At 37.8% G+C, this 12,854-nt stretch overlaps 2 protein-coding genes across 3 annotated transcripts in view; both read left to right on the top strand.

The window, feature by feature from the left end:
- The window catches only part of LOC306756981 (semaphorin-3F-like), a 53,046-nt gene extending 47,841 nt beyond the window's left edge, over window positions 1–5,205 (top strand). For both annotated transcript variants that reach the window (XM_079241940.1, XM_079241939.1), the window contains exons 11-18: window positions 419–563; window positions 681–903; window positions 1,094–1,182; window positions 1,293–1,334; window positions 1,917–2,074; window positions 2,222–2,289; window positions 2,378–2,511; window positions 3,026–5,205. In XM_079241940.1, the coding sequence (XP_079098066.1) occupies window positions 419–563; window positions 681–903; window positions 1,094–1,182; window positions 1,293–1,334; window positions 1,917–2,074; window positions 2,222–2,289; window positions 2,378–2,511; window positions 3,026–3,454 (1,288 nt within the window). In that variant the 3' untranslated portion in view covers window positions 3,455–5,205. The remainder of the gene's footprint in view (window positions 1–418; window positions 564–680; window positions 904–1,093; window positions 1,183–1,292; window positions 1,335–1,916; window positions 2,075–2,221; window positions 2,290–2,377; window positions 2,512–3,025) is intronic.
- A 2,580-nt stretch (window positions 5,206–7,785) lies between these two features.
- On the top strand, window positions 7,786–10,562 carry gnat1 (guanine nucleotide binding protein (G protein), alpha transducing activity polypeptide 1; the record flags this gene model as incomplete). The annotated part of the gene is made up of 8 exons (XM_079241945.1): window positions 7,786–7,891; window positions 9,029–9,071; window positions 9,151–9,292; window positions 9,392–9,549; window positions 9,626–9,754; window positions 9,853–9,982; window positions 10,116–10,269; window positions 10,372–10,562. 8 exons carry the CDS (start codon window positions 7,786–7,788, stop codon window positions 10,560–10,562), a joined length of 1,053 nt encoding a protein of 350 aa, XP_079098071.1.
- Window positions 10,563–12,854: the final 2,292 nt, after the last annotated feature.

The raw sequence follows: 12,854 nt of genomic DNA, 5'->3' as shown, positions 1-12,854 counted from the left end.
CCATGATTAATGTATTTATGAATGAAATACAGGTATTGTCTCCATCCTCACCATAGGAATCAGTCATATTAAACCCAGCGGATAAAAACACATGTGGTGTTAATGATAGGGGCCCATGACAGGAGGCACAAACACACTACACCCACCGCACCACAGAAAGAGCCCTTACCGTGGTGATTCTCTGCCATATGTGGGTGTTTGTATGTTTGTGTGTCAGACAGCTTGACTCAACTTAAATCAGTTTGAGTTTGCATTTGTGTGTCATAATGTGCAAGTGTGTCCCTGTCAGAGGCAGATTGAGTATGTGGGAAGAAAGTCAGCTCCCCCATCTACAGAGAGACTTTACAGTCATTATCTCATAAAGTGAGATAACCAGTATCCTCTGGCTAATGTCCAATTTTTACCTGTCCTTCTCTAGATCTGTATTTAAAGGCTCGGCAGTGTGTGTTTACTCCATGGCAGACATCCGTATGGTCTTCAATGGACCGTTTGCCCACAAGGAAGGGCCCAACTACCAATGGGTGGCATACTCTGGGAAGATCCCTTATCCTCGACCTGGCACGGTATGTTTAAGAAAACAGAAAATAAGTGTTTTTAACCATAAGCCACCAAGAACTGCACAGGGGAAGATTTGACTTTATTTGTGTTTGTTTTGTTTTGTTTTTTACATCTGCTTACAGTGTCCTGGAGGCACTTTCACTCCTAACATGAAATCTACAAAGGACTACCCAGATGAGGTTATCAACTTCATGAGAAACCACCCCACCATGTTCAATGCTGTATACCCAGTGCACAAGCGCCCCCTGGTGGTCAGAACCAACGTGGACTACGAGTTCACCACAATTGCTGTTGACCAAGTGAGAGCTGCTGATGGCAGCTACGAAGTGCTTTTCCTTGGCACAGGTCAGTGCTTTAGGCGTTTCCATGCTGCCGCCATATTCACACACGTTGCATAATCAGCTTTTTAAGTAAAAATGAGTCAGATTGTGGGATTTATCAAAGCAGTTCTATATGGTAGGCTTTAGAGGAAGTATTTTTCAGGACTAAACTTAATATGATAATGAAGCAAAACTACTTTTTTATGGTATTTCAGATCGAGGATCAGTTCAGAAAGTCATTGTTCTGCCCAGAGATGACTTGCAGACAGAAGAGCTGGTATTGGAGGAGGTGGAGGTATTCAAGGTAAGCCTTGCAGTCTAATCATGATTCTATAATTAGGTTATCTATGACAGAAGACTCTAACACAGCCATAATTATCGGTTTGTGTAAAGTTGTTAACTGTATCACTGCAGGTTCCCACCCCAATTACCACCATGAAGATTTCATCAAAACGGGTAAGTTACTTTGAAGTGAATTCCTGAGGATAGTTTATTAGAAATAATAATAATCCCATCTAAAAATTATAAACGTGTTGTCATTAAATCAAATGATTAATCCCATATACCACTGGGGCAAGAAAGTTCATTTAATTTTATCTCCTAATTGAATAACTCGGTATTCAGTAGTGATGTAATGTTGTAGTTGCTTGACTTCATGTTCATTTTAAAAACACAAAAGAGTCTCACATCACTAGTAGCTTTTGAGGGATACGTGTGTTTTGTAGAATGCAGGCAACGTGCTCTTTCTGACGAGCACGGCACTGTAGGTGTACATTTACAGATTTAAAATGCTTACTATTCAGATGTGGGATTGATTTGCAGAAGGTCTTAATGTGCATTAGTATGCGGTCAGTGGCAGCAGTGGTGTGAATGCATCAGTAAATGTGCTTCTGGGCAAGTCAACCTAATCTGAGCCTTTAAATATCGTGTTAAATTCACTTATTTTTGGATAACTAATATTAAAAAGGTTTAAATCTGATATAGCCTTTTCAGTTTGTGTCTTTTTTTTTTTTTTTTTGTATGTTTTATTTTTTATAGCAACAACTGTATGTTGGATCTGTCTTGGGCGTGACCCACCTGGCTCTCCACCGCTGTGATGTGTATGGGGAGGCCTGCGCTGACTGCTGTCTGGCTCGGGATCCGTACTGCGCCTGGGATGGAAAATCCTGCTCCAGATATTCTGCCTCACCAAAGAGGTGAGTTTCCATACTACACAGATGAGCATGCTTTGGCCTTAGTCTTAGTATTTCTATAAATTTCTAAGTTGGTAATTATTTTAAAATGAAAATAAGAAATGTTGAAGCTTAACGTTTTATTTTCGGCTGCTGATTTAACCCCTGTAGACGAAGCCGTCGACAGGATGTAAAATATGGAAATCCAATACGCCAGTGTCGAGGTTTTAACTCTAACAGTGAGTATCAGTTTGGAAAAAGACCACAGAGCAGTCCATATTTTTCTAAATATGAAAGAACAACTGAGTTTTATGTATTGCTTTATAGGCAATAAGAATACTCTGGAGACGGTTCAGTACGGAGTGGAGGGAAGTACCACATTCTTGGAGTGCCAGGCTCGATCTCCTCATGTCTCACTTAAGTGGCATCTCCAAAAGGAAAACAGTGACAGGAGGAAGGAGGTGAGCATCACTGTAGCTGTGAAGTAGTTACAGCAAGGGAGTACACTGCAGTAACTTAATATCTTTACTCCACTGCTGTACTTAAATCCTATATTAAGATATCTTTACTAGATTATTTTGATTTTATATTGCATTTACCTCTACTCAAATGCATTTATTTCACATATCTAGTTACCTACTTTGAATATAAGGTTTTTTTTTAATGATTAGAATGAATAGAAGTCCAAAAACTGAAAACAGATTTATGAAAACTTTTTCTATTCTTGTCTAATCTATCGATCATCTCAAGACTCCCCATATTTTTTCTGGTGTCTCTGTATGTACCAGTGCATGTAAATCAGTTCAAAGCAGCTCAACCTCCATTGTCTTGAGCAGTAACACACTGATGCTTCAGTGTTAGTAATCCCATGATTCACCACATGATAGGACATCAGCCAACATGACAACACAAACCGTATAGGCCTGGAAATATGAACTGTTTTCTAAGTTGTAAAAATGATCTTTTTCCCTTCAGATTCGCTCAGAGGGTCGCATCCTGAAAACAGATGAAGGCCTTCTGATACGCTCATTGCAGTCCTCAGACAACGGCATTTACCAGTGCACATCCACAGAGAAGAACTTCAAACACACACTGGTGAAACTGCAGCTTGTGGTGCTCTCCAGTCGCACAGTCAACAATGTGTTGGTGGAGACGGGCAGCCCGGCCCTCCCTCCACTTCAGTCAAGTGCCTTGACTCCGAGCGCCGGCCAGTATAAGGACCTGCTAACCATCCTTAGCCAGCCAGAGATGGGGCTGATCAACCAGTACTGCCAGGATTACTGGCAGCATGGAGACGGCAGCCTCGGAGACAGCAAAGCCAAAAGCATGAAGGAGCTTAAAGAACAGAAGAAGCCTCGAAACCGCCGGCATCATGATGAGCAGACAACTCCAGCTGAGACATGAGGAGCTCAGTGCACAACCTGTCATATTCAGACACCACCCTCGTCTACCTTTTCACACAACCTTCCAAATACTACTACCCTCCATTTAGGAGAATGACTCCAGTCAAATGACAGATTATCATAAAGGATGGCACAGACACTGCAACAGAAAGCATCAGTTTCTATGTAACTGTTGGAAAAAAAAACAAACAAACACAATATTTATTGTAGGTTGTAAAAAGTAATTCTTTGTACCTATCTAGAAAACATGTTTTTTGTGAATAGATCAAATCTGTGCAAATATTGTTGTTATAATATTATTGTTAGTGTTATTGTTTATTACAGTGTGTTATTATGTTGAGAAGACCTTTATGTTTGGTGTTTTATAAACCGTAACAATATCCCAGGACTTTGTGAGCATCCACGCATGGACAAGGCTCGATGAACATAACTGTCTATGGCAACCATGTTGGATCATCTGACTGCTGGCGGTATTCAGTATCTAAGCTCAAGTCTGGAAGTTTTCATCTTATTTGAACTTCCCTTAATGTCTGCACCAGAACTAGCATATACGAAAAAGTTAGTGCAAGTTTACTGCAGAATATTAAGCAGAAAGATAACAAAGAAAGACACGAGGAAAGCTGGAATGCCCACAGACTGGAGCTGTGACAAACATGTCGCAGATATACAGGCACATGTGACTGAAAGGCGTCTTTCTGTCCATGATGTGGTCCAGCCAGGAAGAAGGGAGGATTTTTTGCGTCGCTCGTTCATATTCTTCCATAATCAGTTGCTGCCAAGTGTTTGTTTTGTTAATACTGTATGTGAATATCACCTCTCAATGTTGTGTTCTTAACAAACGTGATCTTTGTGATAAGCTGTTCTTTTAAAGAGAAAAACATACTTTCAATGACACAAAAAGCTAAAAACATAACATTGCCTCCTTTTTTTTTCTCTCTGTGGAGATAAGATATTCCAGCAGGCAGCTATATGTGAGTTTGTGACGGTTTGTGTTTAAAAAAAAAAATTATATTAGACAAAGCACCTTCTGTTGCCAAATTGGTGATTTTAATAAATCTTATATTAAATTTTTGTCATGTACCTGTGGCATAGAACATATGTCCATAAAAGACAGTTTCTTTTCTCCTTTTTTTTTTTTTTTTTTGCATTCCTACCATTTTCATGTAAATATTGGTGAAAACTAATTATGTAAACTAGCTACACTAATAGATTTGCAGTGCTTGGAAATGATGAATGGTGCTGTTCTTACTGTGTCACCGATTAACAACAGAACTTTCTTACAGAAATCGTTCTGCAACGTTAATGGTGCCACTAACTTCATGCAAAACTCAAACTGAGGAACTTCTGCACAGGAAAACGTCACAGGTTTGACCACTAACAAACTGATCGCCACCAAACTTGAAGAGAAACCTAAGACACAATCTTCAGAAGGTGGATTTTCAACATGCATGGCATGTACAGTGTATGTATGTGGTACTTGTCTAAAATACAATGTTGCTGTGGATGTCACTGAATGTCTTTCTTCTTCTGGGAATATGGATCCTTTTTATGATGGGAAACGCTGAAAGACTGATTTACTTTTCACTCTCTAGTTCTAAAAAAAAAAAAAGAAATCTAAAAACAAGATGGCATATATTTGATGTCCATCATTTGGCAGGTTAAGGCGATGTATGATATGCACAGTTGGTGTTAATGTAATGACTTGTATAAATGACTATCTTTTCTTCCTCCTCAATGTTGCTAACTAATAAATTAAAGCTCTATATTTTATAATAACATCTGTTCTCATTTGTTTGCCTGGAACAACATGCAGGGTAGCTTAAAACAAAAAAATACAGCCTCAGAACAGGAGATGTGACTGAGATGAGATTTAAGGCTGTTGCTGATAAAGTCACACAAATATGACACACAGTCCTGAAAGAGGTAAAACAGAATCAAATGTTAACATAAAATACTTACAGAAATATATTTTATTTACTATAAAAAATATCACATCTAGTGAAACACTTATGTTGTGAAAATTATGTTGAAATGAACAAAACAGTCCTGAAAAATTATGAAAGAATTCCACTTGATGTAATATTGAGTGGAATTCATATAAATAAATGCCTTCATCACATCATATGCAGTGCATCAGGCCTAAGTGGTTAATGGAAGAGCAGTACTTTTGGCCACATTTATGTTTGATCATGTAGATGTTTACCTACATTTGCAGACTCCTCGGCCAAAAGTTGAATATATAAATTTTTCATACATTTCGAGGGAGAAATGGACTACTCTGCAAGATAAAAATCCTCTCCCCTGCTTTAAATCCCTGTGGAGAGATTTTGGTTGTTTAGAGCTAATTCATTTTCAAGGAAGAATTCCGATTTTAAGAACATAGGGGCATCTTTTTAATTAAATAAAGACTGAGGGAGTGATTACAATACAATAGAAAAATACCTTAAAGCACACAAGTTAAGCAACAAAATAGTTAAAGAAGATATGACATGTTTCACAAAGGCAAAGTTTAGATCTCCATCTTAACCCACTTGAGATATAAATCACTGACATGGCAAAAATTTCAGTGGCCTTCATAATCATTGTCCAAATTTTTAAAGTAGCTGCAGAAAAGCGTGATGGGGGTTTTAATTAGAAGGTCTTGTTAGTCATAATCATAGACAAACAAAATATAGATGAAGAATACAAAACTCATAATTTCCATGTCATTAATACATGGAGAGAATAACTACTTACAGAACAGACTGGAAGAAGGAAAGGACTTTTGTATTTAGTGCCTTTTTAAAAAAATTTAGCAGTAGTCTAACTGGTTAAAGTTTTACTTGCACATTCAATGCACATATCCTCATGTTACTTCACTGCAGAGGGGAGAAAGCATTTCTCTAAAAGGAGTGATCCAATCCCGAACAAGGACCCCAATAACTGCATAATGTCAATACAGAAACCTTATGATAACTATTAATTACAGAAGGTCAGCATGAACAAATTTGCCTAAACTACTTAGATAGGGACTTCAAGACTGACTTATTTAAATGTTTTTATGCTACTCAAAGCTGAAGAAATTTGGTGATTACTTGTGTTTGTCATGATCATGTGTTGGATTGCAAGAAATATAATTCCCTCAGAAATATTTCTAACTTTATGTCTCTTTGTATTTATACAAATACAAATACGAAGAGACATAAAGTAACAAAAAGATGTGGCTCAAATGGCATTTAAACAACTGCATTATCCTCATGACTAAAGCTATTTGTCTCACTGTTGATCTGCAACAGTGTGTTCATTCACACCAGTGACTCATTACTATCAACTTCCTAAACGAGGAAGGTAAGGTTAACACGAATAGTTTAGTCTTCAAGGCACTCTTCTGAAAAGGATTTTACTTATAAAAACAACAGATGAAGTGAAAATAAGGATATGAGAACATATAATTATGTAGAAAAATGTATAGGACACATGGTTCAGTTCTCACACACATAAGCATATGCTGTATGTTCTTGTGCACATAATTGAAAGTGAGTAGATTAGGATCCTTAACCGGCCTCAGATTGAGGTCAATGAGATCTGTCTGATGAAACTGCAAAGCTCTTTAAGTACTTCAGAACTCACCTTCCAGTGTGCACTATCCAATGAGACACGTCTGTATGTGCTTTAAGGTTTTTTTTGTTTTGTTTTGTTTTTTTTGTTTATATTTGACCTATGGTTTCAGGGTCTTGGTTATGTGTTTCACTGACACTGCTGCAGTGTGTTAAGTGGAGGCAAAATAAGTATATATTGTTTATAAAACAAAATATAAAGTTAGTCTCAATGTCTTGAAGAAAGCAAAGCATAAAAGGCCACAGTCATTCCCAGATTTAAATATTTTCTAGTAGAGTTACTTTACCTTTGTTAACCATTTTCTATACTATCTAAAATACTACAAATCAAACTATTTTGCTTTGCATGCTTCTCTTTTAAAGGCACCTAAGACAAGCATAGAGATAAGCACTTGAGCCGATGTTCATCTTCCGCTGAGCACAGCAAAGTCCCCTAAAGGTTAGAGCACTCCTGCACTGATGGATGTCTGCTTCTTTTCGCACCTCTGCCCTATAACACCCCTGTCCTTGCATTTCATTGGTCATTGCTGGTCAGGTGGGCAGGGGGTGCCCAAAATCCTCTTCTAAGACAGGAAAATACTCAAACATTCTCCAGTGTTTGCTGCAGGCAGTTGATGTGCCAGCTGCATACTTGAAGGCGCGGACCAGACAGTAGAAGGCGAGCAGCCAGGACCTGCTTCTATTTTTCCTGACATTTGGCTTTTGAGCAGAGGGGCCCAAGCCGGGAAAAAGTAGGATGGGGGCCGGAGCTAGCGCTGAGGAGAAACGCTCCAGAGAGCTGGAGAAGAAGCTGAAGGAGGATGCTGACAAGGATGCAAGAACTGTCAAGCTGCTGCTGCTAGGTAAAGTCAGACAAGCTGGCTGATCCAGACAGCAAAATGTTTCAGGTGCATTAATAGTACGATTCATCGGCTCTTTATATTGTTCTTGTTTAAGACTTCATAAAAATGATATTACTTTTTATTTTTGTCTGTTTTCTGAACATATAAAACTTATTTGTTCATGTGTTTACACAAAAGTTGGTTTTCAGAAAACAAAACACACTTAACTACTTAATTTTCTTACATTTTTTCTCTTCAGATATTCACACATTTGATTTTAATTCGCATTGAGGAGTCATCATGCTGTGAAACATAAAAATATTGCTATAGATAGTTGTCATTATTTTTTATGACTGTATTTTTGCACAATTTTAGACGATTTACAGTGATAAATTGATAAAATATGTTTCAGTCAAGTAAAGGCTTAACACTTGTGTATCTTAATTGCTGGGACACTTTGATAATCACACAAGCCAATCCTCTGATAATCCTGATGCAACAGGTCTTCCAGCACAAAGGGCTTAGCCATGAAGGACACAGATACCTCCCCAAACCTAAATGCAGCAGTAAAACCACAACCTAAAGGCATCGCATGCATGAGGTTTTTAGATCAATGAGAGGAATCTGGCAGGTGTTACCGTCAGAGTCTGAGTCTGAATTTGTTGTTGTTGGGTGTTTTTTTTTTTTTTATTACTTGTTTGGGTTTTTTCTTTTCAGTTTAACATCTTTTTTTCAGTTTATGCTGCAAAATTTAGAGGAATTTTGAATTTATATCTCCTGCCACGTGCAAGATTTTGCCATTTGAACTGGATAAATAAGACTGTAAACATGCTAAGCTGCTCTAGGTATTGTTTCATATTTCAAGTCATCATTTCCGATAATGTAGGTCAGGGTCAGAGAAAGAGATTAAATCCAAAGTAAGAAGTATTACAATCTGTTGGGATCCGTTGTCTAATAAAAGAAATTTCCTGTAATAAACACAAGTCATTCAGACACTTCAATTAAAAGTGAATACATTAATAAAACATAAAACATTTCTCTAAATCCTAAAACATTTTCACATTTATAATTAAAGTTAATCAAATATAGTTTAACATAAAAGTATAGTTTGAGCTTTTTGGGGATTTAATGAACGATGATTTTTCTCCTGTCATGTAGGTGCTGGAGAATCAGGCAAAAGCACCATTGTCAAACAGATGAAGTAAGATGTTTAACTTTGCATATCAGAAACATCCCATTTCATATCAGATTGGCTTTAAACTGCATTACTTTCTCAACAGAATTATCCACAAAGATGGTTATTCACTTGAAGAGTGCTTGGAGTTCATTACCATCATCTACAGCAACACCCTGCAGTCCATCATGGCCATTGTGAAGGCCATGAACACACTCAATATTAACTATGGCCACTCTGATCAGCAGGTAGGGGCACGCTTCCACGTGCTCATTAGGTTCAGTCTCAGTTTACGAACAGATCACTAAACATCTATGTGCAACCGTCCCTTTGTGTCCTCCCTATAGGATGATGCCAGGAAACTCATGCATCTCGCAGACACCATTGAGGAGGGCACCATGCCAAAAGAAATGTCAGACATCATCTTACGTCTGTGGAAGGATTCTGGCATCCAGGCATGCTTTGACAGGGCTTCAGAGTACCAGCTCAACGACTCTGCTGGATAGTAAGAAACCACAAACTGGAGTTTAAACATGTCATACTATAACGTGACCCTTGACTGGATTTCATTTCCCCCACAGTTACCTGAATGACTTGGAGCGACTGATCCAACCAGGCTATGTCCCGACTGAGCAGGATGTGCTGCGATCAAGAGTGAAGACCACTGGTATCATTGAGACCCAATTCTCCTTCAAAGATCTCAATTTCAGGTGGGTCCAATTCCTCAGTTGGATACAAACGACAATATCAAGCGGTCCCCACTGTGTTAATAACAAGAACTAACATTTACCCTCCTGTGTGTGTGCAGAATGTTTGATGTGGGTGGCCAGAGGTCAGAGAGGAAGAAGTGGATTCACTGTTTCGAAGGTGTGACTTGCATCATCTTCATTGCTGCTTTGAGCGCCTACGACATGGTGTTGGTGGAGGATGACGAAGTGGTATGAAAAGTTATTTCATGCTTTCTAAATGCTCTATATGCTTTTTATGTGTAATTTGTGGCTGAATCTTCTTGAAAAAAGAATCAACAATCATTTTCACTTGACGTGCTCCTCGCTGAACTTTGGCTTTCAGAATCGAATGCACGAGAGTCTGCACTTGTTCAACAGTATCTGCAACCACCGCTACTTTGCGACCACTTCCATCGTACTCTTCCTCAACAAGAAAGACGTGTTCATTGAGAAGATCAAGAAGGCTCATCTCAGCATGTGTTTCCCTGAATATGATGGTGAGACCATCGTCACTTGTACATCACAGCAGATTTCAACAAAAAAAAAAAAAAAAAAATGACTAGGTAACAATTTTTTGATTCTACTGTTGTCTCATTTAGGACCCAATACCTATGAGGATGCTGGAAACTACATCAAAATGCAGTTCCTGGACCTGAATATGCGCAGAGATATCAAAGAAATCTACTCTCACATGACCTGCGCCACAGACACAGAGAACGTCAAGTTTGTGTTCGATGCCGTAACCGACATCATCATCAAAGAAAACCTGAAAGACTGCGGTCTCTTCTAAAGACCCACAGGTGAGCAAAGACATAAAATACTGTGAGTTAAAATCCTTTTAACGTCTGACCCATCTAACCAGTGATTATGTTTCTTCTTACAGGGCGCCGTCAGCCCCATCATGTTCCCACTAATCCCTCCTCAATACAAACTGAGGACCAATGATGGAAACTGTCCCCTCAAAGAACCACCTTCGAACCAGCGAATTTAAAACATAATAAATTAAAAAAAAAAAAACAATTTGTTGTGTTCTAAACTAACATGTAGCTTTGACCAAAGACTTCATGTCGACTGAGACTTGAAGACAGCTCTTAAGTCAGAAAATCCTGTTCAGATTTCAGATGAGTTGAATTTTTAGTCAAGCTAACTTCTCTCGAGTCTCTTGAACTCGTCTTTGGAGGGCCACGCAGTCTGTAGTTAACACATCAAAAGCATTTGTCAAAAGCATAAACTGATTTCTTCTCACATGTATCGATGTGAATAGATTTCCAGCTAACGTTCCAGTAAGCGGCCAAAGAGCAAACAAGACGGCCTCACCACCTGCATAAGCACTTCAGCCTCTGTTAGACTTTAAAATGAACTCTGGTCTCTAGAAATGGCTTTTATGCACAGACACAAAACAAAACAGTTTGTAACACAATTTACAAAGGTCACAAGTTGAATTTTTGAGGGAAGTGTTAGAATATGTAAGTTTTTTTTTTTTTTGTTTTTTTTTGCAGTAGTTGAAAGGGCCAGTGTATGTAAATAACCAGATTTCTATTGGAGAGTTGATTTATGGGGATACCATGTTGATCTGTAATTTTGTTGAGTGGTAGATGTATTTTTGATCTAAAGAACCCTGTCTGAAAGCCTTTGAGCAAACTATATCATGTACAGAAACAACAGAAAAAATGTAAACCGTCATTATTATTAAAGCTTCTGTAGAAAATTCTGCACTTTTCCATTTTTCAAAAATTAAAAGCAACACAGCAATGTATTGCTATAATCTTTCATTTATTCATTTCACAGGATACTACAGGCTCCTACCAAGCACCGACACTGCTCCTGTTTGAGGTTAAACAACACTATATTATATGCAAATAGATGATAGAAATAGTTTGGAATATAGTTTTGATTACTGCTCTTTGTGTGGAGTTATCATAGTGACTTCAATGTCCAGTCATTATAGGCTTGTAGTAGAAAGTAGATGTGAGGGAAAAGAAACACAGAGTTCACGAAATGTTACAGCTGGAGGGCTGCATAACACAAGTAGCTTAGATTAGCTTAAAGTTTGAGTGGAGCAAAAAGAAATCTACATTCTTTGTGCCAAACACAAAGAATTAAAACAATCAACAAGCAAATAAAAGGGTTTGAGGTGTCAAATTCACAGAATAACCTCTGCTCTCAGACTTTGGGGGTGTGTCCATGACACACCTTGATGGACAGATCTTGGGTTAGTACAGTGTAAGCACAAAGATAGATGAGGAAGAGACTTAAGCAAATAATATACTTGCTTTTAACACTGTGATTATCATGTCTGCCTCAAAAATAGTCTGTTAGTTTAATTTGTTCACATCCTCAACAATTAATGCAAAATATCCGCGGGCTGCCATACGCACTTTTTCTGGTAGGGGCACAAGACTGACAGCAGTAAATAAATGAAAACAAAAATAAAAAAGCTACAAAGTTTTTTTTTTGTTTGTTTGTTTATTTTTAAAGAGAAGAAATAAAAGGAGCACAGTTTAGGATCCTTATGTACCAACCTATGATTTTACTGCCATTGGTTTTTTGTTTTGGTTTTTTTCTTTCCACAATCTCAAAAGTAACCAAATGCTAACCTCATTGTTGCAATGATTGTTTTTACACAAATTTAGCAACTCTAAATAGTCTGACATCTCCAACATGCCCTGTAGTGTAGCGGTATATTTAAGTAACAAGAATTAAGCAAGCAAATTAAATGAAAATGAATAACTGGAAAAGTATCAGATGAATAATGAACTTCACTGCAGTATGGATTTGTGAATATAGACCCGTCTTAAACATCATGTAATGCATAGAACTTGTTTCCATAAAACCCTTTGAATTTGCTTTATTTGTTCTTTAAAGATAGGTAAACATTTGTAAACACGTTTGAATTTCAAAGTTCGCATGCTCCATCTAAAAAACTAGCATATAACAATTATATGGCATCTGTTTTTATGCTAAATATGATGAGTTTTGTTTGTAAAAACTTGAACAGAGAATAGCCATTTCCAGTTTTTGTGCTAAACAAACCAATGAGGGGTTGACTTAAAATGCAGTAAATACATGGTTTCATCAAATT

This window comes from Telmatherina bonti (assembly GCF_933228915.1).
Source record: "Telmatherina bonti genome assembly, chromosome: 6".
NCBI classification, from domain to species: domain Eukaryota; kingdom Metazoa; phylum Chordata; class Actinopteri; order Atheriniformes; family Telmatherinidae; genus Telmatherina; species Telmatherina bonti.
The sequence above is the reverse complement of the archived record's forward strand: the minus strand, read 5'-3'. Positions and strand labels throughout refer to the sequence as shown.